Source organism: Chrysoperla carnea, chromosome 3, assembly GCF_905475395.1.
Source record: "Chrysoperla carnea chromosome 3, inChrCarn1.1, whole genome shotgun sequence".
NCBI classification, from domain to species: domain Eukaryota; kingdom Metazoa; phylum Arthropoda; class Insecta; order Neuroptera; family Chrysopidae; genus Chrysoperla; species Chrysoperla carnea.
In genome coordinates, this window is record NC_058339.1 from 30448140 (window position 1) to 30472006 (window position 23867).

General features: G+C 29.8%; 1 protein-coding gene across 1 annotated transcript; it reads right to left on the bottom strand.

Moving 5' to 3' along the window:
- Positions 1-17435: 17435 nt before the first annotated feature.
- On the bottom strand, positions 17436-23433 carry LOC123295979 (UDP-glycosyltransferase UGT5-like; the record flags this gene model as incomplete). Its single annotated transcript, XM_044877440.1, has 6 exons — positions 17436-17490; positions 18007-18029; positions 19240-19441; positions 20359-20801; positions 21758-22098; positions 22986-23433. Coding segments are annotated over 6 exons (1512 nt in total), but the record flags the coding sequence as incomplete, so codon positions are not given.
- Positions 23434-23867: the final 434 nt, after the last annotated feature.

Below are 23867 nucleotides of genomic sequence, written 5' to 3' on the forward strand. Positions count from 1 at the left end.
TATTTATATGCTAAACTTATGTGTCATGCCTTTTCCAAACTGAATCGATTTGGAGAGTTTCGGCAATTTTTTAGTTTTTTCGAGTACGGAACACTAATCGCGCACTTGAAACATAAGTACACTCTCCGTTAAGTTACCTTTCAAAAGAAATCAAAAAAATTAAAATCGGTTCATCCGTTTAGGTGCTACGATGCCACAGACAGACAAACACACAGACACACACACATAGCGGTCAAACTTATAACATCCCTTTTTTTAGTTTTAGGGGATTAAAAATGCTTAATCGCTTGGTGGTAAGCATTAATACTATGAATATAGAGGTAATAATCATTTTATGATTGTTTTTTTTCGTTAAATAATCTTGAACATCCTCTGTATATAAAAAAAAATTAATAATTCATTTGTTTCTGTTTATGCAGTGTTTTGTTTTTATTTACATCACCTTTCAAGGTCATATCATATATTCTCTTTTAATAAACTTCTTCAAGATTTCTTATACAATTTCTTGTTATATATGTGTGATGTCTGTTATATAAAAATAATTGAAATATTTTTGCATTTAAAATTTTTATTATCATCGCATGTGAATTTATTTCCGTGTTACGGATAAACAAAAAATATTTTTCGCCTTTATTATCTTCATAATAATAGATTTTTTTATGTAACTTCCAAGGGTATGATCGGTAGTAAAAACCTCATGGTTCCATGCTGAAAAAACACATTTATAATATTGGCTCTAAATTAAAATTTGTCTGTCTGTCAGTCGTCTGTCATCACGATTACGCAAAAACGAAAAAAGATATCAAGCTGAAATTTTTATAGCGTGCTGAGGACGTAAACATAGGTCAATTGGATCTTGTAAACCTTTAGAGATAGAGCAAAAGTTCAAATGTAAAAAATGTTCCTTATAAAAAAATTAACAACTTTTGTTTGAAACATTTTTTCGTAAACATCACTGTTTACCCGTGAGAGCACAAATTATGTGCAAATTTTATGTATGTTATAGCTACATCAGTTATATATGTGTGACATATATGTATGTGTAATGTGACAGAGTAATCAACACTGCCTATACATGGTATTTCAACAATAACTCAGTCAATTGTTTGTTTTCACTTGTTTCTTCCTCTTTTTAGTAATATTTTTAAGGAAAATATAGACTTATGTATAGAAAATGAACAGGGAGGGTTGAGGTTATTTCATAAACCTTTTTCTTAGCTCATAAAAGGTTTTTTTCGAGGTTTTTAAGGCTTTGATGTTTTTAAGTCCTTCCAAATTGATCTAAATTGTTAAATAGTGAGACAATTTCTGAGGTGAAATTCAGAGTTTAAAAAAAAAAAAATTCTTATCATTGACACTTCTAGGGGTAGTTTTAATGGTGTTGAAACCATCCTCAATTGCTTTTGATCTTGAATTTGTGAACAGCGAATTTAAAAGCTCCACAAGAGACGTTTTCTGAGGCAAAATTTTGAATTTAATAAATTTTTTGTCTCTGTCACTTCAAGGGTAGTTTTAATGGAGTTGCAACCATATTCAGTTGATTTTTAACCTTGAATTAATTATCAGCGATCTCAAAAACCCTCGGGAGACGATTTTTGAAGTGAAATATTGATTTGTTTTCACTGTTACTATTTGGAGTGTTTTGGGGATGGGAAAACTACCCTAATTTTCCCAGTCTTTTTTGTAATACCAAGGTTATAACGCGGCTGAATGTTGCTAGAGGACTAAGGAACACGTACACAAAAAAATTTTTAAATCGGAGCTGTTACACCACTTTTCCACATTTTCTGGCTTATTAAATGTACTATACGACGTAAATATCAAATAAGTAAACTTTAAAAATCCTAGTTTTGACTTGTAAAATCAAGTGTTGTCCTCTCACAAAATCTGACAGCTCCAGGTGCGCGCGGCGACGGATTGCAAATAAAGAGGACGGCACCGGCTATCATTTGACGGCAATGAAACACTTTTTCGACTGTTAGATAAACCTACAGAGTATTTGTTACTTTCGACTCGCCGTTACTTTTGTATCACTCTAAAAGTATATAAATTGAGATATCATACATAAAATATTATATGAAGTAAGTATGTATTCAATTGACTATTATTTTTACAAAGGACTTCAGATAAAATTTCATATTTACATTTTGTTAGTAGAAAAATGCATTAAAAAATAATGTTTAGTCTAGTTATTAGTATTACGATGATATGACTCTTAAGAGTTGAGTAACAAAAACACTAATAATACTTTTAAATCATACACAATATTATAAAACCACTTAAAACTTAAGTATTTATACTAGATCTATCTATACTTTGTAGCCATTATTTTTTTTTAACCCAGCCATCATATAGTTTATTTCATCAAAGACTAACTATTGATTTAATATATGATTTTATTACAGGGTAGATTAAAACCGTGGTATGTTAATAGGCAGTGGCGGATTTAGAGATTTGCCGCCCGTAGGCTATTCAATTTTTGCCGCCTCTAAATTTTGATATCTTAGTTCACAATCATATCAATTATCTATCAATAAAATTGCAACTTTATGATTTGTGCTCCATTATCCTCATTACATCAACTTTTCCCGTATGGTTAGTATCATCGAGAACTATGGTACCGTGTTAGATCCTTGATTATTTTTACAGCAAAGAATTATCAAAAAACAATATTTTATGCAAAAAATATCTCAAACATGTAGGTACCAATTTTAAAGTAAGTTAAGGTATGTGTTAAAACTATACAATACTTATGTAATAGGAATAAAGGTTACACAAAAAATCTAGATTTGGCGAACGTTGATAAATATTTATTATTACACTTACAGTTACAAAACAACACAATAAATATATCCTTTCTTAATTATTTGTTAGTATTATAATTCAAGTCAAATTATAAAAGCATTACAATACTATTTTGCGACACTTTGAATTCGCAAAATCATTTATTATATCGTCGTACGAAATCTTGTTTATTAGCTCTGACTCTATGCACAAGAGAGCTAAAGCGTTTAGCTTTTCTTGACTTAAAGTCGATCGGAGGTAGTTCTTTACTCTCTTCAAGCAAGAGAAGCTCCTTTCACCTGAACAATTTGTCGCTGGTGTACAAAGAGCCATACGAAGTACTATATCCAAGTTTGGATAAATGCTTCCTAGATTCTGATCTCGCAGGAATAAAGACAGACTTTTTAATGATCCAGAAATTGGTTTTATTGAAATTCTTTCAGATGAAAGGTAGCTTTGAAAGTGTACGCATTCCTGAACTAAGTCTGTTTCTAAATCATTAGGATACATTTCAAGTATCAGTTATTCGATTGATTTAAACAAAAAGACTATACTTATTCTGAATCTCTATAAGATATCGAACTAGTTTTTTATTTAATAAAAATTAGTCAGTATTTTTTACGCATAAAGAAATAACTTTCTGGAATAGAATTTGACAATTTGCAAACTTGCTGCAGCAATCATGATTAGACCATCGATATTGTATCAAGATTGAATTGTGTAAGGAGATCTCATAATTATTAGGTACACGGAGAAAAAATTATAGTAATTATCAGTGAAGAAAATATGTAAAAATAACTAAATTTCGACTATAATATGGAATCGCTATTGCGATATTCTAAAAATTCATGATCATTACATTATAATCAAAAGCGTTTAGCAATTGTTTATGCAGAGATTTTGAGATATTTATTATTTAGCACTGTATATAGGACTATATTTCGGTTTTTGTTGAATATTTTAATTCCTCTATAATTTTTGAAATTCGTATTTTGTGTGTGTATTATAATTTTTTCTAAATTTTGTCAATCGAAATAAAAAATTTATGAACTAAATTTGCCGCCCTAGGCTCCAGCCTACTCAGCCTGCTGGTAAATCCGCCACTGTTAATAGGGTATTATCGTTAGTCAAAAAATAAATTATGAAATTTGAAAAAAGCTAAAATTTATGTAAAAATATACTTAAATATTCTGATTTCGAGTCATAAAAGCACATTTTTATTTTAAAATATTAAAATTAAAAATCGTAATTTTTAAACTGTATATCACGTGACCTTAAACGCGGGCAAGCCTTGCTGTGATGTCATATCGGTATGAGCCATAGACCTTCAGTTAGTTCAGTGTAGACAGCTGGGTATAATATATTCATAGATAATAAATTTATATTTATTATAATTAGTTGTCTATGAATATATCTGCCAAACTTATTTGTGTTATTTCGTATAATGATACCGATATTACGTCATCAAATTAGATGCTCGCGTTTTTGACAGTTTAAAAAAGGTTTAAAATTTAATTTAAGTTTTTGGCAAGAAAGCGTTTGTATTTTTCCGAAATAAATTTTTGGTGGCTTTTTATTAGCAAAATCAACATTTTGAAGTACTTTTTCAAAAATAGTGGAATACCCTATTATATCATGTATATGAAATGTACTAAGGTATATTAAGTTTTCTTGTTGGATTATGTCCCCTTATTAGCTCAGTTGGTTAAGGCGTAACCAAGTCCGCAAAAATTAATTTAATTAAAAGTTGTGATGGACTGGTGTAGCGCTCGGTATATACATGAAGGAGGTGCACTCAGCCTCTGAAATTGAGAAACTGATAAATGAAATTATGAGCGGAAAGGTGATAAAACACATATATGGTATCACAATGGGCTTTGTAGCCTAAGTGTGTCCTTCTTGGACAGCCAATATAACCTAACCTAACCTAACCTAACCAAACCTATGATTACAAGTACATATATTTTTTATAGAATAATTTTTATCAATACTTCTATCAACGAAAAAAACATCGCATCGATTGTTATTTAAAACAACCAAAAAAAATTCTTTAAAATATTGTAAATTTGTAACCAAATCTTAATTACAAAGGTAATAAAAGTTTTTTTATTGTTAAAAGTTTAAAATAGGTATATGTACCTCTATTTTTATTTTATTTTATCTCTATATCAGGCGTGGGCGAGTTATTTTAAGTCAAAGCCACCATTGTTATAAGTTTATTGCGTGCCATTAAGTTTATTGTATATCTCTTTATGTAAATCCGCATTGCTCATAGAAGAGGAAGCGAGACAGGTATACGACTCTCCTACATATCTCAGTTTCTATAATAGTAATGAGATAGGTAGAAAAAGTGTTGTCTCTCGTCTTACGGGTATTATTGGTTGACATTGGTTAGGGTATCACTGTCTTACTCGTATGTTAGCTACAGAAGCCTGAATGGCTTCTCTAAACCACGTTTGCCCATGGATGCTTTATATCTTTATTATCAGAGCTATAAGCAGTAAGTACAGTCTATTTAACAAAACCTTTTTGTTGAAACTTTGCCCAGTTTTATAAAGAAATAATATATTTGTACTGGAATAAAAAAAGACTGTTAAGTATACCTTTAATAAGCATCTGAGGGTTCGATATATTTTTAACATTAATATTCGGTATAGAAAACAACGATCGACCTAACCATGTTAACTATGACGTTGTCAACTATATTAACATTTTAGAAGCAATCACTTTTTAGAAGAGCATCGATTTGCTTTATTTATAACAGTCTTCACTAAAGTACTTTATGTTTCAAAGAATATTTAATAAATACCAATAAGTGAATTCTTACAAATAAAGCATAAATTAAAGATTTAAAAAAAAATTATGAGCAATTGGAGGCCATTTCAGTTCCGAAAATATTGGTAATATCGACATTAATTATTTTTTCAAAGAGTATCCCATAAAAAAAATTGCAAAAAATCGAGAAATTTTATTTTATGTTTCTTAAAACTGTACTTTTATGAGTAAAAAATAACTTTACATGAATTTGTAACATGTGTAAACATCCCCATTCTTTACATTGGAATCCTAATACTACCTACAGGTATTTGTCTACCTGTACCTGTACAGCAAAGTTAAAAAGGGCCATATAAATATATAGTGCTTTTTGTAATATGAATACCTGATTTTTATGTTATAAAACTGTATTGGAGTTAGTTATTAAAACGTTTGGAATTTAACATAAAAAATTAAAACCCTTTCCTGACTTGATACTAAAAATTAAAATGATCATATTTCATTTTTATCTGACTTATTATTCATACGAAAAATGACGTAATGGATCAAACATTTTAAAAAAAATACCGCTTTACAATTTACTCAAAACATATTATGATTCTTTCTTATATAAGACTATGACTACAGTTTGAATTTATTGAAAATTACTTAAGGTAGTACTATCGATAATAGACTTTGCATTCAGAATTTAATGAAACTTGGCATAGTTGTCCATTATTATATTATAATTAACCAGTTAAATTTTTAGGGGCTTTCAAAGAACTGAAAAACAGATATTTTAACATTGATCCTTATGGGAAATCATAGATTTTATTTGATTTCACAAAACTGTACGTTCAAATTTTCAGTTCTCTGAAGACCCCAAAAAATTTAATTGGTTAATTATGATATAATAATGGACAACTATGCCAAGTTTCATTAAATTCTGAATGCAAAGTCTATTACCGATAGTACTACCTTAATAACATATTGTTTCAAATTTTTAAACATGCGGAAAAGGCCACTAACGTATATTTAGCAATATTTAACATGCATGTGACACTTGTTTTTACAATTGAAGTGATAACTAATTTTTTATTTTAAAGTTTAAACTTATTATCAAAACAAGTTTTTGAATGGTTTTTTCGTTAAATTGAATGTTAATAATAAAAAAAATGTATTTAAAATATAAAAATTAAAATAATTATTAAAACAATTAATTTTAAATTAGTTGTGTGTAAAAATGTAAATACATATCAATTAAAAAGTAACTTTAATTAAGAAAATATCATTTTCATGCAAGTTTGAAGAAATAATTTTCATTCATTTAATTTTCACTATCATATACTCTGCACAATTATCAAATCCCTTCTGCATGAATCTCTGAAAATTCAAGAATTCTTTGAAATCAACGAATTTTCATTATACTTGTTTAAGCGTATTTATTAACACGCTTGTATTAGCTTGGTATGTACCTATCCCTATCCCTTTATATTATAAATCTGAAAGTAAGGATGTTTGTTTGTTTGTTTGTTACGCTTTCACGCAAAAACTACCGAACGGATTTGAATGAAACTGTACAAGAATATAGATCATACATCAGAATAACACATGAGCTATAATTTACAAAGATATATTTTTAAAAAAAATTTGAAATCAAATTTAATCTGACATAAACTAAATATTTCTTAAAGATATACTCTTACAATACACTGTGCATATATTTTAGCTGTGTAAAACAATCACTGCAAGTGTTATGGAAGGAGGATAAGTAGGGTAAGGGGGGTGAAGGTTATTAAGCGGTGATTTTAACTTGTAAGCCCAGTGAAGCAGGCGGGTATCAAGCTAGTGAATCTACAAATCTATGTAACGGGATATTTGAAAGTTATTATCATCCATTTCAAAACGTCGGATTGAATTGAAACCTCACGCACTTACCAAAGACCGATGACAATACAATAATTTAATAAGTTTGTCCTATTATCCTCATTGGGATCTTCAGGATTAACGAGTAACAAAAAATCTTTGATGGTGGAAGCGCAAATAAAATTCCATAATATTAATATAGAATAGTTTAAAAAGTAAAAAACACGCTTTTGTAGCTAGCTAAAATAAAAAGTAGAAAATAAATAATAGTATAAAAATTTAAAAAAAAAAAACGTGCTTTGTGAAAAATAAATGCTTTGTGTTGAGGAATATATTACAACAAACCACACATCCTTACCTTTTCTAATATCCAAATACTGCCCAATCAAAACAAGTGAAATTTACAAAATTTAAAAAACCCCCGACAAATGCGATTTATTCCTTGCAAACCGATTTTTGGAAACTTAGCTATAAAATGTTCTCAATCAAGTCGGTTCGACCGTTTAGGCCTTTAGGGGCTACGATGCCACTGAGAAACACACAGACGCACAGATAAACATTTTAAACTTATAACACACCTTCTTAAATCAATATCAAAGTGATGGTCAAGGACATTAGATGAGATGAAAAGGATATTTAGAGAGCTATCATTTTTTGGGACAAATTTTTGGAAATATTTTAAATGAAATTGAATTATTTGAGTTGACTTTGTTCTTTTGAATTATTGTTTTGAATTACCTAATTATTTTTTACCATTTCACTTTTCGAAATGAATTGAGCCAGTTTTATTTGACCATTCATTTCCATAGTAATTATTTATATATTAAAATTATATGACATGCCTTTCCAAGCTGAATCTATTTTGAAGATTATCACCAATTTTTTAGGTTTTTCAGGTACATAAACCTAAGCTCGCAATTGAAACATAGCTAAGAACACTCTCTGTTAAATTACCATTCAAACGAAACCATAAAAATTAAAATCAGTTCATCCGTTTAGGCGCTACTATGCCACAGACAGACACACACACATAGCAGTCAAATTTATAACATCTCTTTTTTTAAGTTCGGGGTTTAAAAACACTTGGTTATTACTATACCAACAGCTATAACTCTACGTAAGTTGGTAAATTCTAGTTTTTCACTTTATATGTCTATTATATAAACAATCCCATTTAATTAACCACATTGACGGTAAGGAAAATATTCACATATTACGTAAGATATATATTTACATGTATTTTTCCTCATTCTATATTCCATCAAGTAATAATATCGGGATAACAACGCCTTTTTGCGGGTTTTATGCGGTTTGGAATTACATAACTGTATTATATTAAAATTAGGGAATGAGTCGAATGAATTATTATAATCGATTTATTACTGTTTTCGTATAGACTTATAAAGTGGTTTGGAGGATATTTATCAACTTTTGTTTTTGTGGTATTTTATTGTAAAAGAAAAAAAACTTTTAACAAAAAGAAAACCGACTTCAAAAGAAAAACTTTTCCAAAACAAATTAATAAGCACTAAAAAGTAAATAAATAACGATAATATATTGTAGTTAAAATTATTGTTTTTTTTGGAGTCGGTGTCAGCCATGGAAACAACTCTGACAGAACAGTTTGCTACATTAGCTTGGCTGACACCGACTCCAAAAATAACAATAATAATTTTAACTACATTATATTATCGTTATTTTTTTACTTTTTAGTGCATATTAATTTGTTTTAGAAAAGTTTTTCTTTTGAAGTTGGTGTTGTTTTTGTTTTATTTTGTGATTTTTAGTGAATCTGAAGTAAGTTATCACTAAAAAAGAATAATCTAAATCGGTTGGTGTGATATTGAGTTATTCGTCCTCTTGATGTGCATACTTAATGCAAATTTAAGACTTTTATGGTTTTCTCATGGATGCCGTTGTTAAAACTGGACCAAAATGAAAAGGGACCACACGGAAAGCAAAAGCTTTCAAATAGATAAAGAGTCATCAAAATTGGTTCACTCAGTAGAAAGTTCTGAGGTAAAACACATAAAAAAAATACAGTCGAATTGATAACCTCCACCTCTTTTGTTTGAAGTCGGTTAATAAATAAATGCAAATATAAGTCAACATTTCCTCGAATAACATATAATTTTTAATACACTGTAAAATAATTCCATGGTAATTTTACCAGAAAAGTTCTGGAAACTGTAACGCTTAGTTGTGGGATAAACTGACAATGCTCCCGTAAGAATTTCGGGATGCAAATATATGTATAAACACTCTTAGGTATAAATGCAACGGCTTCTCAAAATTTCAAGTCAATCCATCGAATAATTTTCGAGTTTTTCGACCATAATCATACGGAAAGCAGGTATATAGAATTTTTCTATATAAGATACAGTGGGTATAAAAAAACAATTATAAATAATAAAAAGGCAACAGCAAGCACATAATGTTCTATTTTCTAAAGCGATCTCTCATTCAAGTACTGACTGTGTCCAATGTTGCCTAAGTTCAGTGATCGGTCGTCAACCAACTCAAATCAAAATATTATTTATTAAAATATAACAAACACAGCAAAATTACAATAAATAGATTGGCTTACGCCGCATAATTATGTAATTTTTTTAATTTAAGGTGGTCGCTAACCTATGTTTTCACGTAGTGTGTATATCACGTGGTATGCATGTCGCTTCCGAGTTGACGATACAAACAACTTATGTTGTCAAACTGAAATTTTTATTCCCTACTAAAAAACTATTATAATAATATCGCTCAACGCGACTAAAGATGTTTTCACTTCAAAACTCAGAGGAAAAATGGCCATGACTAATTCTAAATGGCGTATTTTGTTAAAATCTTCATTTTTTGTCCGATCCGTTTACAAATCGAAAAACATCAAACAAATGAAAACTGTCGCCTATTACTCGCCAATACCTCATTTTTAACAATGAAGCCGTGGTTTTATCAATTTTCTGACGGAAAAAAGTTACCACGACTGGCCTATACATAAATGATGATTAAAAATTCTTATACAAATTTTTAAACATTTCTCGTGTTTATAAAAAATTCTGTTCAACAAGAATGATTGCAATTTTTTTCTATAATCATTTAGTTTTACAACCATTAATTTTTATTATTGATATGATTAAAATGTGCATATATAAATTTCTTTTTTAATAAGTTTTAAAGATGATTTTAAAATACTTTCTAAATGTACTAATTAAATCAAATATTTTAAAAAGAAAATTTTTTCTAATTAAATGATTATCACCGTTTTTAATAATTAAAGAATAGCATCAAGATAGAAAATCGCTCAAAGACTTTATATAGCGAAGAGATATCATGAGATTTTTTTAAAAATTTTGACAATAATTCTTTTCAATCCGACTGCGCTGGAAGGAGGGTTATGTTTTGTCGAGTGTATGTATGTATGGATATTTCTTTGGCACGCACTGTAGCTTAAACGCCTTGATGAATTTTAGCTTGAGAGGTGTCGTTAGATTAGTCTTAATTGTGTAACTGATATTGGTAATACAAAAATTATAAAAATTAAAAAGTGAGGTCGAGTTCGTAAAGGAGGAACATAGATTGGGTCTTGGGTCCGTAGCACCCATCTTGTAAACCGTTAGAGACAGAACAAAAGTTTAAATGTAATAAATGTTCCTTATAAAAAAATAAACATCTTTTGTTTAAAACATTTTTTCGTAAACATCATTGTATAATATATATAATACATACCAGTCATCTATGTGTGACATGTATGTATGGCTGGCTATCTCTCTCTAATTACATGACGTGAAAAATAAACGATTCCGTAATCAACACTGTCTATACATGGTATTTCAACAATTAAGACAGTAAATTGTTTGTTTTCACTTGTTTTTCTTTAAGATATTTAATTCCTCCGATTATAGACAGGGTTCCAATACTTTTTGAAAATCCTGTATATGTAAAGTATAAAAATTATGCTGGTAAATTTTAGACCCAAAATTGAAAGGTCGGCTCTTATAGCCTTTTAAAATATTACTAAATTTAAATATTTAGCATATTTTTATAAAATAATAAAGTAAACTTTATTTTGTATACAAAACATTTATGTTATTGTACCTATACGTATTATATGTAAGTAGTATATTTTTCAAATAACAATAACAAATGTTAATTGTTTATAAAATGTATTAAACAAATAATTGAATTTCAATTCTATTTTATATTCTAATTAAAACTATTTATGTTATTGAAATATGCTATAAGTATCAAGTGTTCAATTTAATTATAATCACATGTTTATAATTTCATTTCTTTAGTGCAGGTATACTAGCCCAGTCTAATTAGGGATCAACCTTATTAAATATAAGCGCTTAATTAAAATATAAGCAATTCAGGACCCACAATAAAAATATTTAGCTTGATTTATAAAAGTATTGACAATTAGCTAGACCGGTTTCGATTGTTTAAGCAATCCTCTTCAGTAGCATTATTTAAAACCTTAAAATAAATATAAAAATCAAGTAAAATTACCAAAATAACATAAAAATTAAATTAGATAGATTTGCAACAACCTAAAACAACCAATGAAATATTAAAATTTTTTTGTGTTTCAGGTTTTAATTTAATTTTTATCTTATTTTGGTAATTTTATTTTATATTTATTTTTAAGGGTTTAAGTCAGGCATGGGCAAACGTGGGTGGCTTAGAGAAGTCCATCGAACTCCTAACTTAACATACTAGTAAGACAGTGACAATCTAACCAGTGACAACCTAAAATACGAGTAAGGGGGCGTCCATAAATTACGTGAGATGATTAAGGGGGGGAGGGGGTCGAGTCAAATATCATCTAATCTCACGTTGGGGAGAGGGGGGGTCTCGACAAATATCACGCAATTTTTTTTTCTGATTGAAACAAAAAAATATTATACCGGACTTTAAAGAGCATGACGGAAAGTCATTTGCTCCATTTCTAATACGAAACTGCCTACCAATTCAACCGCTGAATGATTTCATCAGCACGCCTTATGATCTCTATTGCCCAAGTGTACATGATGATTTAGAGAAAAGGTGCTGTAGTACATGCGGTATTTACTTTGCATCTGTCACAAGAGCTGCAGAGCACAGGCGAGCCGCCCACATTGCACCAGCTAAACAAGCACGACCATGACGGATTGTCACAAGACGAGCTAATGAGTTACTGTGCGCAAGCGTCAACGGCTTGGAGTGGCTAAATCAGAACGAAGTTGAAGGAGCGGATGATTTTACTGAAAATCATATGGACATGTTGGTTCCAATAGTCTCTCTTGAGAACGCGCATAATTCGAGGGGGTTGACTAAAACCTCACGACATCTCACCAAGGGGAGAGGGAGGGACAGAAAATTTAAAAAAACACCTCACGTAATTTATGGACGCCCCCTAAGACAGAAAGACAACATTTTTTTTCTACCTATCTCATGACTATTAGAGAAACTGAGATAGATAAAAGAGTCGAGATACCCGTCTCATTTCCTCCTCAATGAGCAATTCGGACTTGGATAAAGAGACACGCAATAAAGTTTATGACACACAATACAATTATAACAATGGTGACTTCGACTTAAAATAACTTGCCCATGCCTGGTTTAAGTACTTCTACTGAAGAGGGTTGCCAAAGCAATAGAAATGCTCATGTTAATTTGAATAATAATCTGAATTTTAAAAGTCCTATAAAATCTCGTGCCTGCGTTATTAGTAATTAATTCAAGGGCAAATTTCGAAAAAAACAGTTTTTAGCGATTATCTCGGATTCTATTGCTCCAATGATGTTAACATAAAATTAGCGACAAGTATTTGAAACATTTTTTCATGCGCTCAACCATTTTTCAGATAAGGAGCGATGAACTTCATAGCTGAAGTTAACTCACTCACTGATCTATACTATATAAGATACAATCTAAGGGACTTCTAGACATGCTAGAAAGGTGAAGTTTTCGGTATTCGATGCGGAATTCTTTGAAACTTAAGGCAAAAATCGTAAAAGTATTTCCTTGTGATTCCCTGTAACATCGGGAAAATGTAATTTCTAGGAAGGGTTTTCCGATTTCCAGGAGGGTTGCAATGCCGTAAGTTCTAGCATGTCTAGAAGTATCTTGCGTTTTGTATATATCAGTCAGTAACTGAGTCAGCTTGGAAAAAATGTTTCGAATATTTTTTGTAAATTTTATGTTAACATCATTGGAGCAATAGAAATCGAAATACCTAATCGCGAAAAACTAATTTTTTTACCTTCTATTAAATAATTTACGACGCAGGCATGACATTTTATTAGACTTTTATTAGGTATGAAGACTTTGCAATTTTATTCTGTCGTGTCAAAAAAAAAGAACAAAAATTTCACTTTTCAGAGTGCCGACATTCTGTTTTGCCAGCTATAGAACAAAATGGTTTTTGCATTTGTTTTCTTATTATATGTATTATAAACACAAAAAGAAGGCAGTTTACGAATTTTAAATTCGGGATCAATTGAAATTTTTCGTGTCCCATTGATATCTAGGGAACTGTTTAACAAAAATTAAAATAAACTAGTCGAAACAGCATTCGTGTTAATATATAATTTATTAATTTAATATCGCTTTTTCTGAATTCTTTCAAGGATATTAGAATCACCTTTATCTTGTGTATATTCTGACCTAGAAAACTACCACCAACGCGAACGTTTGCCTATTAGTTCTTTTATATAACATACATACACAAATGCCCTAAATTAGAATAATATTTCAGGGTTATCATACCAATCAAACACGAGATTTCATGAAATAATTTCCCAAGGATTTGATATGCTTCCCCCTACAAAAGGTTAAAGTTAAGGACATTTAACAAAATAACATGTAAACACGATTAAACAATAAAAACAAAAACAATTTTCAGAAAATTATAAACCAATAAATTTTGAAAACAATTAACAACACTTTTCAAAATTAATTTCACAAAAATTAAAATTGCTTACCTTTAAAAAAAAAAGTTTTTTTTTTTTTAATCAATTTGGCACATTAATCCATATTTTTCAAAAAATATAAACAATAATAAAAAATAAAATGCTGATGGAATCAAAAAAAAAAATAGTTACAAAACACAAAATCACTGAATCGTTCACACAAAAATTTTACACTAAACAAACAAAAAAAAAATGGTTAATTTACCCCTAAAAAAATTTCACCCTCACAGCACTTGTCGAAAGAATTTTTTTTTCGAATTCGAAGTCACATTTATGTTATTTTATGTCACAAAATAATAATCAATTGTTTCTCAAATTTAAAATTCAATTGTTTGAATTGCGCATCAAAATTTGAGTTGTTTTGAATTTTTGAGTAAGCCGAAGACGTATAGTATAAATGCCGGTTTCGTCTATACAAATACCACACACTTGCTGCAACTCAGTATGTAAGATGTATAAAACTAAGCATATTATTTGAAATGAAACACACTTTAATGTATTAAAGTGTGTGAGAGACTGCCTTACACAACTATTCGACTGGTGTGGTGAACAAACAACACACAGTACACATACGAACGACTACCACCAATAACCATTTATTTTGATAGAATGAGCAGCAGGTACACCGTATGAAAAGAAGACCACCACTTACTAGCACCACCACGGTACTACGTCACTGCATCATCACATCTCTCTGTTAATGTAAACACAATATAGCCAATGTTATGAATGAATCAAGTAGAAAAACTAATCATAATACCTCCATCATATTTAGTACACATATGAGTGTTGTTTTTTGTGGTGTACACTGTGTCTAAATCAAGTCAATATAAGTATTCTATTACATTTTATGATGTGGGTGGAATCGGTGACTTCGTTCTTTATCTAAGCGACGACAATGTAATCATTTCTACTGCTCCCGCTGTATGCTAAGGGTAGTGGGTACGATTCCCGCCGTCGCAAAAAAATTAATCTAATTAAAAGTTGTGATGGGCTGTGCATGATATATGCATGAAAGAGGTGCACTCAGCCTCTGAAATTGAGGAGCTGATAAATGAAATTATCAGCGGAAAGGTGGTAAAACACATATATGGTATCACAATGGGCTCTATAGCCTAAGTGTCCTTCGTGGACAGCCAATATAACCTAACCTAAGTATTTTATTCTAGAGTTTGAGATAAATTAAGACAAACATTTCGATTCGAATAGAAAAATTGATAAGCAAGTTGTTAACTGAATTGCAAGTTTTGGATTCCTTTGTGAGAATCAAAAAACTTAAGAGTATTTAATTTCGTTCTTACCGCGATAAGTCGCTTTAAATCCGCATATTTCTGCTAACCATTAATTTTATACTTTCCATGCTCATATTGTTTAGTTTACAATGTAGAGTTTCTAAGATATTTGAATGGATTTTAATCCGCATCTTCGAAATTATTCGACCAGTCAACAAATGCACCCGATCTTTGTACTTTTTTGTCAAAATTACCTTATATACTGAGTTTTAACGAAATTGAAGATACAAAAATTTTTTGATTTGTTGAAATTTTTTTAAGTGATACGTACCCCTTTGAAAAAATCAGGAAATAAATTTTTGTTTTGGAATTTGATAAAACTCAGTAGATTGGGTAATTTTGATCCAAAAAGTATAAAAATCAGGTTAATTTAATGATTGGGCCTATAGAAAGTTATAATGTCAGAGAGTATCATGGGCAAAACTTCATTTTCCATAAACAAGAAAATCTGATTCAAACGGGCTCATTATTATGTATTTGATCTCAAAATTACTCTTATTAATGTTATTTTATGCACATCTGAGACAAACAAATTTTGCTCCATTTTTTGCAATTTTCTTAAGAGTCCTTTGAAAAAATAGGAAAAATCCCAAAAAAAAATTTTATTCGGAATTTGATAAAATTGGGTACATGGAGTAATTTTTACTCAAAAATTACAAAAATCGTTTTCATTAAACAATAAGATTACTAGTTTTACAAACGAGTAATGCTAATAAAAATAATGCATATATCGAAAAATTCTTATATTATCGTCAAATGAACTCAATTTTTGATGTTTTTAGGGACTAATAATGAAAACAAAAGAACTCGAAAATATAAACAACAAATTTCGTAAATGATTATAATCTTAATGGTTCTTTATACAGTATACTTCATGACTTTTCTAGTTAATTTTAGTCCGACAAATAAGTTAAACCACAGTATACTTGCCTGGATATCTTCACATCAATGTTAACAGCTATATGAAAGTAATCTGCGCATGGGACTTTATATCGTTCGTGTAGTGCTTAACACCCCCTATTATACGGCCGTTACAATATTTATACACTAAATGTAGGTTAAGATTTTTAAGGGATGTGTTTATACCTACTAATATTATTTCTGTTTTCATTTTAAATTGAATTGGTAATGATTATTCTAAGAATATGGGAAGGTAATTTTTTTTTTTGCTAGATTTCATTAAAAAATTAGTTTTTATCTATTTAATATTTTTGCTTTATGGTCTATTGGGAGTAGGAGAGAGGGGGTCTCTCTCTCCCAAAATAAGTTATAGGCTATTTTAATCGATAAGCTGTAAAACTTGTAGGGTTGTTGGGCTCAAATGGGAGCTTATTTATAAACTTTTGATTTTAGCTTTGACATTCAGGATGATTTTACAGCCACCTTGAGCTCCATACTGATAAAAACTATCTGAATACTTTAAAATGGTAAGTTGTTCCTTATATAAAAGCAAACATCTTTTGTTCGAATCACTTTTTCGTAAATCAAATGGATTACACAAAAATTTATTCCAGCCTTTATGTATAACTAGATTTTCAATCTACTTTTGCCATACTAGATTAAAATACAGAGAAGGCTTAAGATCTGTCGTCCTAGTTCATAAAAAACAAACCGAGTTTGTTAGAAACAACTTTATCGAAATTTCTCTATTTTCGCATTTAAGGATGTACGAGCACTAAGGCAATTTTAAATAAAAAGCTTGATTTTTTGTATATGAAGTTGGACTAAGTCTAATTCAATTCTGAAAATTTTAGGGGGGTTGGCACTGTAGGCATATTTAACATTGGTCTTATGGGAAAACGGTAGATGCAAGATATGTTTTCACAGATTTTTCCAAAACTAGTCTGTGGAAATTAAAACAAAACTATTTAAATTAAAGTTAAAACATTAATAAATTATAGAAAACAAAAAACCCGTTGTGCCCGACTAATTAAGGATATATTTTCAATTTTGATGGTGAATTATGTTATAACTTGACAATATAAGACGAAAACGTCCTTAGTATAAAAAACTAAATATCTCAGCTCAAAATTTTTTTTTTTGGAACAATGTTCCTTATCGCACGTGGTTACAATACTCGCTTCTAATGCAGAGGGTCGCCCACGTCGATAGATTTTTTTAATTAAAAAAAATTACCCACCGGGTGCCAACGACACGGGTGTCCCACAACCGGGTGTCCCTCATTTTTAAATTGTCATCAGAAATCTGTCATCATCGTAAAATTTAGTACAGCAAATATTTGATTATTTGAGTAGGTCGGACTATTTTAATCGGAGTGGTAGATCAGAGACTGCGACACAGCGTGAATTTGGTCGCTCTCTTTTATTGTCCACTACATAATGTTCTATTGGGTTAGTTACCTTCGAACAGAAGCTTTATTAATCTAAAAAAAGAGGTTTTTTTTATTAGTGAGCCGAGGATTAACTCAAAGTACCTAATATGTAGTCGTTGACGGGAACAAAATCATTTTGATTTATATTGAATCTACGTTTAAAGAATGTATTAAAACAAACCCCACGTTCCTCTTTTTCGCACATTCGCGAGAACATTATGACGATAGGTATGAAAATGATACCAATAATTACATACCTACATCCAAGTAGGTACCCACTTAGGTTTTTAATACTTCTTCAGTTTGTTATATTAAGAACAAAAGTTATTTTAAAACTAATTTTCTCGAATACATATAAATTATAATTAGTTTTTGTACTTTTAGTACATATACCTAATAGACGTATGATATAATACGTAAATCTCATGAGACACTTGAAATAATTAAATTAAAAATGTCAGTCAATTTTAATATTGTTAAATGACATATAAGTGTATTAAGTATATCTTTCTTTTATACCCAGAATCCATTAAAAAACTTTTCAAGTTTTGTTTAGCAATCATGATTTACTAAAAATAAGTTTTTATACCATTTATATATGAAATATACTTAGTATATTAAGTTTAGTCCCAAGTTTGTAACACTTAAAAATATTGATGCTACGAAAAAAATTTTAGTATAGGTGTTCATAGAATCATCTTATTAGTCCATTTTCGGTTGTTCGTCTGCCTGTGAACACGATAACTCAAAAATGAAAAAAGATATCAAGCTGAAATTTTTACAGCGCACTCAGTACGTAAAAAATGAGGTCGAGTTTGTAAATGAGCAACAGAGATCAATTGGGTTTTGAGTCCGTAGGATCAATCTTGTAAACCGTTAGAGATAGAACAAAAGTTTAAATGTAAAAAATCTTTCTTATTAAACAATAAACAACTTTTTTTTGAAACATTTTTTTGTAAACATCATTGTTTACTCAAAAGCGCACACATTAGATGCAAATTTTAAAGTATGTATTAATATGGGATTGTCAATTATGTATATGTGACATATAAAGGTATATGTATGTGTAATGTGATAGAGTTATCAACACTATCTGTACATGGTATTTCAACAATTAACTCAGTCAATTGTTTGTTTTCACCGCTTTTTTATTAAAATAATTACAATTTTCCAATACAAATTTTTATTCTCTTTTTTGCTTGGATTTTGTACTAAAAATTAATTTTAAAATAAATTTGGTTAAATAAATAAATATGAATACTAATAGAATAATTATTAATAGGATGAATCCAACTACATCGAACAAATAATACTGAAACCATGATAGATCCGTTGCTGGGCAACGTAAATGTTTAGCGCCACCATGTCGTATCACATACTCAATCCACCAAACCGCACGATCCAAAGGCTTTGTTACTTGGTCCCAAATTTGACTTGCCACTTTTATTATATTATTTTTGTAACTACAATGTGAATAAATAAATTAATCGGATACTTATCCTTCCAAGAATGCAAAAAGATATGTAAAAGCTAATAGTATGTGCGGAAAATTTGATGAGCCATCACATAGGTTAGGCTAGGTCATATTGATTGTCCAAGAAGGACACACACACTTAGGCTATAGAGTCCATATATATGTGATACCATATATGTGTTTTATAACACCTTTTCCGCTGATAATTTCATTTATCAGCCCCTCAATTATTTTCAGAGGCTGAAAGGCTGAGGAGTATCCTTATTTATTGCTTTCCACAAAGTTTTTAAGGAACAATTCTGTTCGAAACTTCAAAACTTCAAATCTTCACCTTTATGGGACTATGGCTAGACGAAAAAATTTGATAGTTATAGAAATTCAGAACGGTTGAAAATTTTTGTCACTCTTTCAATGAGCCTGGAAAACTTTTAATTGCATAAAAGCTGATACACGACTTAGAAATTGAAAAAAAAAATGCAATATTCATTTTGCCTGACACTCGAAAGAAGCAAAAGTTCGTTATCAAACACCTAAAAAATCAAAATTTTCAAGATATCGGGCGATGGGCACTCAGCTTTATGGAATTAAGAAAATTATCCAAATCCACCGAAAGAGAATTCCCAGACATGCAATTTTCGTAGAAAAACCAGCTTTTTGGCAATAATCTCAAATTACTAGACGTTCAAATTTTATATTGATAATAATCTTACTTTGCCGACAAGCAGGATCTTATTTGAAAATGACTTTTAACCGGAAAATTTAAAAAAAATTCTGTTGTTAACTTTATCGATGCACAATCTGTATACTTTTGTGGAAATGTTTAGGTAAAAAAATCGTTATTTTTCGAAGTAAACTCGAATGAGAATTATCCGAGTGGCTATAAAAAATTTCGAGTTTCAGACTTACCTTATATTTTGTGCCACATCAACGATTATTTCAATCATGAAATCAGTTGTGATGTCATCAAATAACATTTTACGTCCTATACCTAATTCCGCAATTCGATCAGCATTAAATATTTGATCAACAGCAAATGGAATACAAATCATTGGTACTTTACTACTAATTGCTTCTTCCACAGATTGTATACCACCTTGCGTTACAAATACCTTTACATTTGGATGATCTAGTACATCTTGTTGCGGTAACCATTGTTTTATGTACACATTTTTCGGTTTATCGATCAAAGTACTATTTTCCCATTTCCATAAAATGTTATATGGTAATTTTTCAAAAGCTTTTAAAATCTCATCCCGTTTAGATTTTGGCAAAGATTCACTTTTAACATTTGAACCTAAACTAAAATAAATTACACCTTGTTTGGAGTTATCTAAAAATTCTTTTAAGTCCTGAAAATAAAAATACATTTGAATACAATTTTAGGCTTAGCGTTTATCAATTGCGTGGTTTTTTCATAGCTTTACGTCACCCTATTAGCTCAGTTGGTTAAGGCGTAATCAATTCCGTCCGCGGTATGCTTAGGGTAGCCTTAGTTGCTATTTGTGATGGGCTGGTGTAGTGCATGGTATATGCATGAAGGAGGTGCACTCAGCCTCTGAAATTGAGAAGCTGATAAAAGAAATTATCAGCGGAAAAGGTGGTAAAACACATATATGGTATCACAATGGGCTCTATATCCTAAGTGTGTTGTCCTTCGTGGGCAGCCAATATATAACCTTCATAGCTTTATTGTCACACTTAAGGAGATCAAGGTCGAAATCACCTGAGAATACATCACGAGAGGAAAGGTCAAAATTGTAATGACATTGTAATTGCGTTTCTATCGAATGTATGTACATTCGATAGATACGACTTTGCTTTGTATACAAACATTACCTTAGCAACGCCTGTTGTTTGTACTCCAGATAATTGCGGAATAAATTCTCAAATATAGTTCTTTTGGTTTTATTTCGTATTTTATTTCAGCATTTTCAGATGTAAGAGCAACCAACATGACAAAAGTCATGTATATTAATATAACTTTTTGAGCATTTTGATGAAATGGCCTGCCAATTTGGACAGTGTGCTTGACTTCTTACATTGAGTATCGATAAGACAGTTGATATAAATGATAGTTTTACGGATTGCGCTATTAGTAAGTACAACGCAACGTACGTTCAAAGTGTGGCAGATTTGGCTTTGGGTAATTTCTTTGATTTATTCTTGCTGATAATGAGAACATTGCATATGAAATACGTGTTTATAATACAGAAAAGGATGTAAGAATTGCAACGAGTTAAAAAAAAATTTAATGGTGGGCTTAATATTCATACATTATTAAATAAAAAAAATCGCCTTATCTTACTTGGGGTAAAGAGTGTCGGACTCTTTGATGTAATCCACCAATTTCAATAAAATTTGGTACATGAGGCTGTGCCATATGAAATATTGGATTTGAATTTGTTAATAATAAGTCCATTGATTTTTCTAAATCACTTAAATCTGAATAGTTTTGACCAAAATATTTTTTTACTAATTGATTTTGCATTGTCAGAATTTCATATGAATGTATATAACGTAAAACCCATAGCTTCCAGAAATTATACAAACGTTGAAAAAATGTTAAATTTGGACCGGCTTTATGATTAAAATCTAGATAAATATTTGGATCAGGAGGATTGCCCACACAATCCATACCATTTACACCTAAAATAAAATACAACAAGTAAAAACAAACAATTGACTGAGTTAGTTGTTGAAATACCATGTATAAACAGTGTTGATTACTCTGTCACATTACACATGCATAAATGTCACACATATATAACTAATATAGCCATAACATACATACTATACAATTTGCGCATAATTTGCGCTCTCACGGGTAAATATTGATGTTTACGAACAAATGTTTCAAACCAAAGTTGTTTATTTTTTTATAAACAACATTTTTTACATTTAAATTTTTGTTCTATCTCTAACGGTTTACAAGACCCAATTGACCTATGTTGCTCATTTACGAACTTTTACGTCCATAGCACGCTATAAAAATTTCAGCTTGATATCTCTTTTCGTTTTTGAGTAATCGTGATGACAGACGGACAGACGACAGACAGACAGACAGAAAACCGGAAAGGGACTAATTAGTTGATTCTATGAGCACCTATACCAAAATTTTGTTGGTAGCATCAATATTTTTAAGCGTTACAAACTTGGGACTAAACTTAATGTACTAAGTATATTTCAAATATATGTACATGGTATAATAATAACAAAACAAATTCAGTAAAATGTAGAAAAATTCTATTTTTAACCCCCGAACTAAAAAAAAGGGTGTTATAAGTTTGACCGCTATGTGTGTGTGTGTGTCTGTCTGGAAACTAATTCTTGAAAATTTTTTTGTTTGATTAGCCAATCATGTACCTTAAGATAAATTTTTTTGAGGAAAAAACTAAAAAATCATTTTAGATTGGGTTGAAACGAGTTTTATAAAATATTTGATCAAAACTCAAAATTTGATCCCAAAATTTCCAAAAGTTATGCAAAACGAGAATGAGAGCTTTTTTTGATAATTTAAAAAATTCATAACATACCCATTTTTAACGATGCCAAACCAATCATTGGGCAATTAAATCGTTCCTTAAATGCATAGCCCGCCACATTTCGTAACATTTCAACAATTAACAAATCATAATGTTCTGTTTCATTATGGATTAATTGTTGTATTTTTGTATCATTTAAAACAGCATCCATTAATTTATATATCATTAAACCGAAATTATGTAAATCGATTATAATTCGATCGGTTTGTTGTTGTAAAAATTGTTTTGGAATATTTACCGATTGATAAGCAACATCATGAATATTAATTTCTGTTAAATTTGTTAGCGTTTTATTATTGATTGGATCTGTGGTAATACAAGTTACTTGATGTCCTCTTAAAGATAATTCTTTTATAATTGGTCGATAGAAAATATGATGACTTAATGATGGTATTGGCAAAAAGAATAATATTCGAGCACATTCTGAATTATTTAATATGAATAAAACACAGCACATTGAAATTATTAAAAATTTCCTCAAATTCATTTTTATTTAATTTAAATGTTCATTCGAAACAATTATGTTTATTACTAATTATTATTTTTTGTATTGATTAATTAAAAACACTGCAAATATGATATTGATAAATTATCTTATGTAATACATAGAGTAATATTGGGTAAAAACAGTCCGAATAACACAATTTCTGTATGTAGACCGGTATCTAATTTATTGAAACAATTATCAATCTCTATATATTATAAATACGAAAGTAAGAATGTTTGTTTGTTTGTTTGTTTGTTACGATTTCACGCTAAAACTAACAAATGGTTTTTAATGAAACTGTACAGCAATATAGCTGATACTTCAGAATAACACTTAATTATAATTTATAAAGATATATTAATAAAAAAAAAAGAAATTTTAAATTA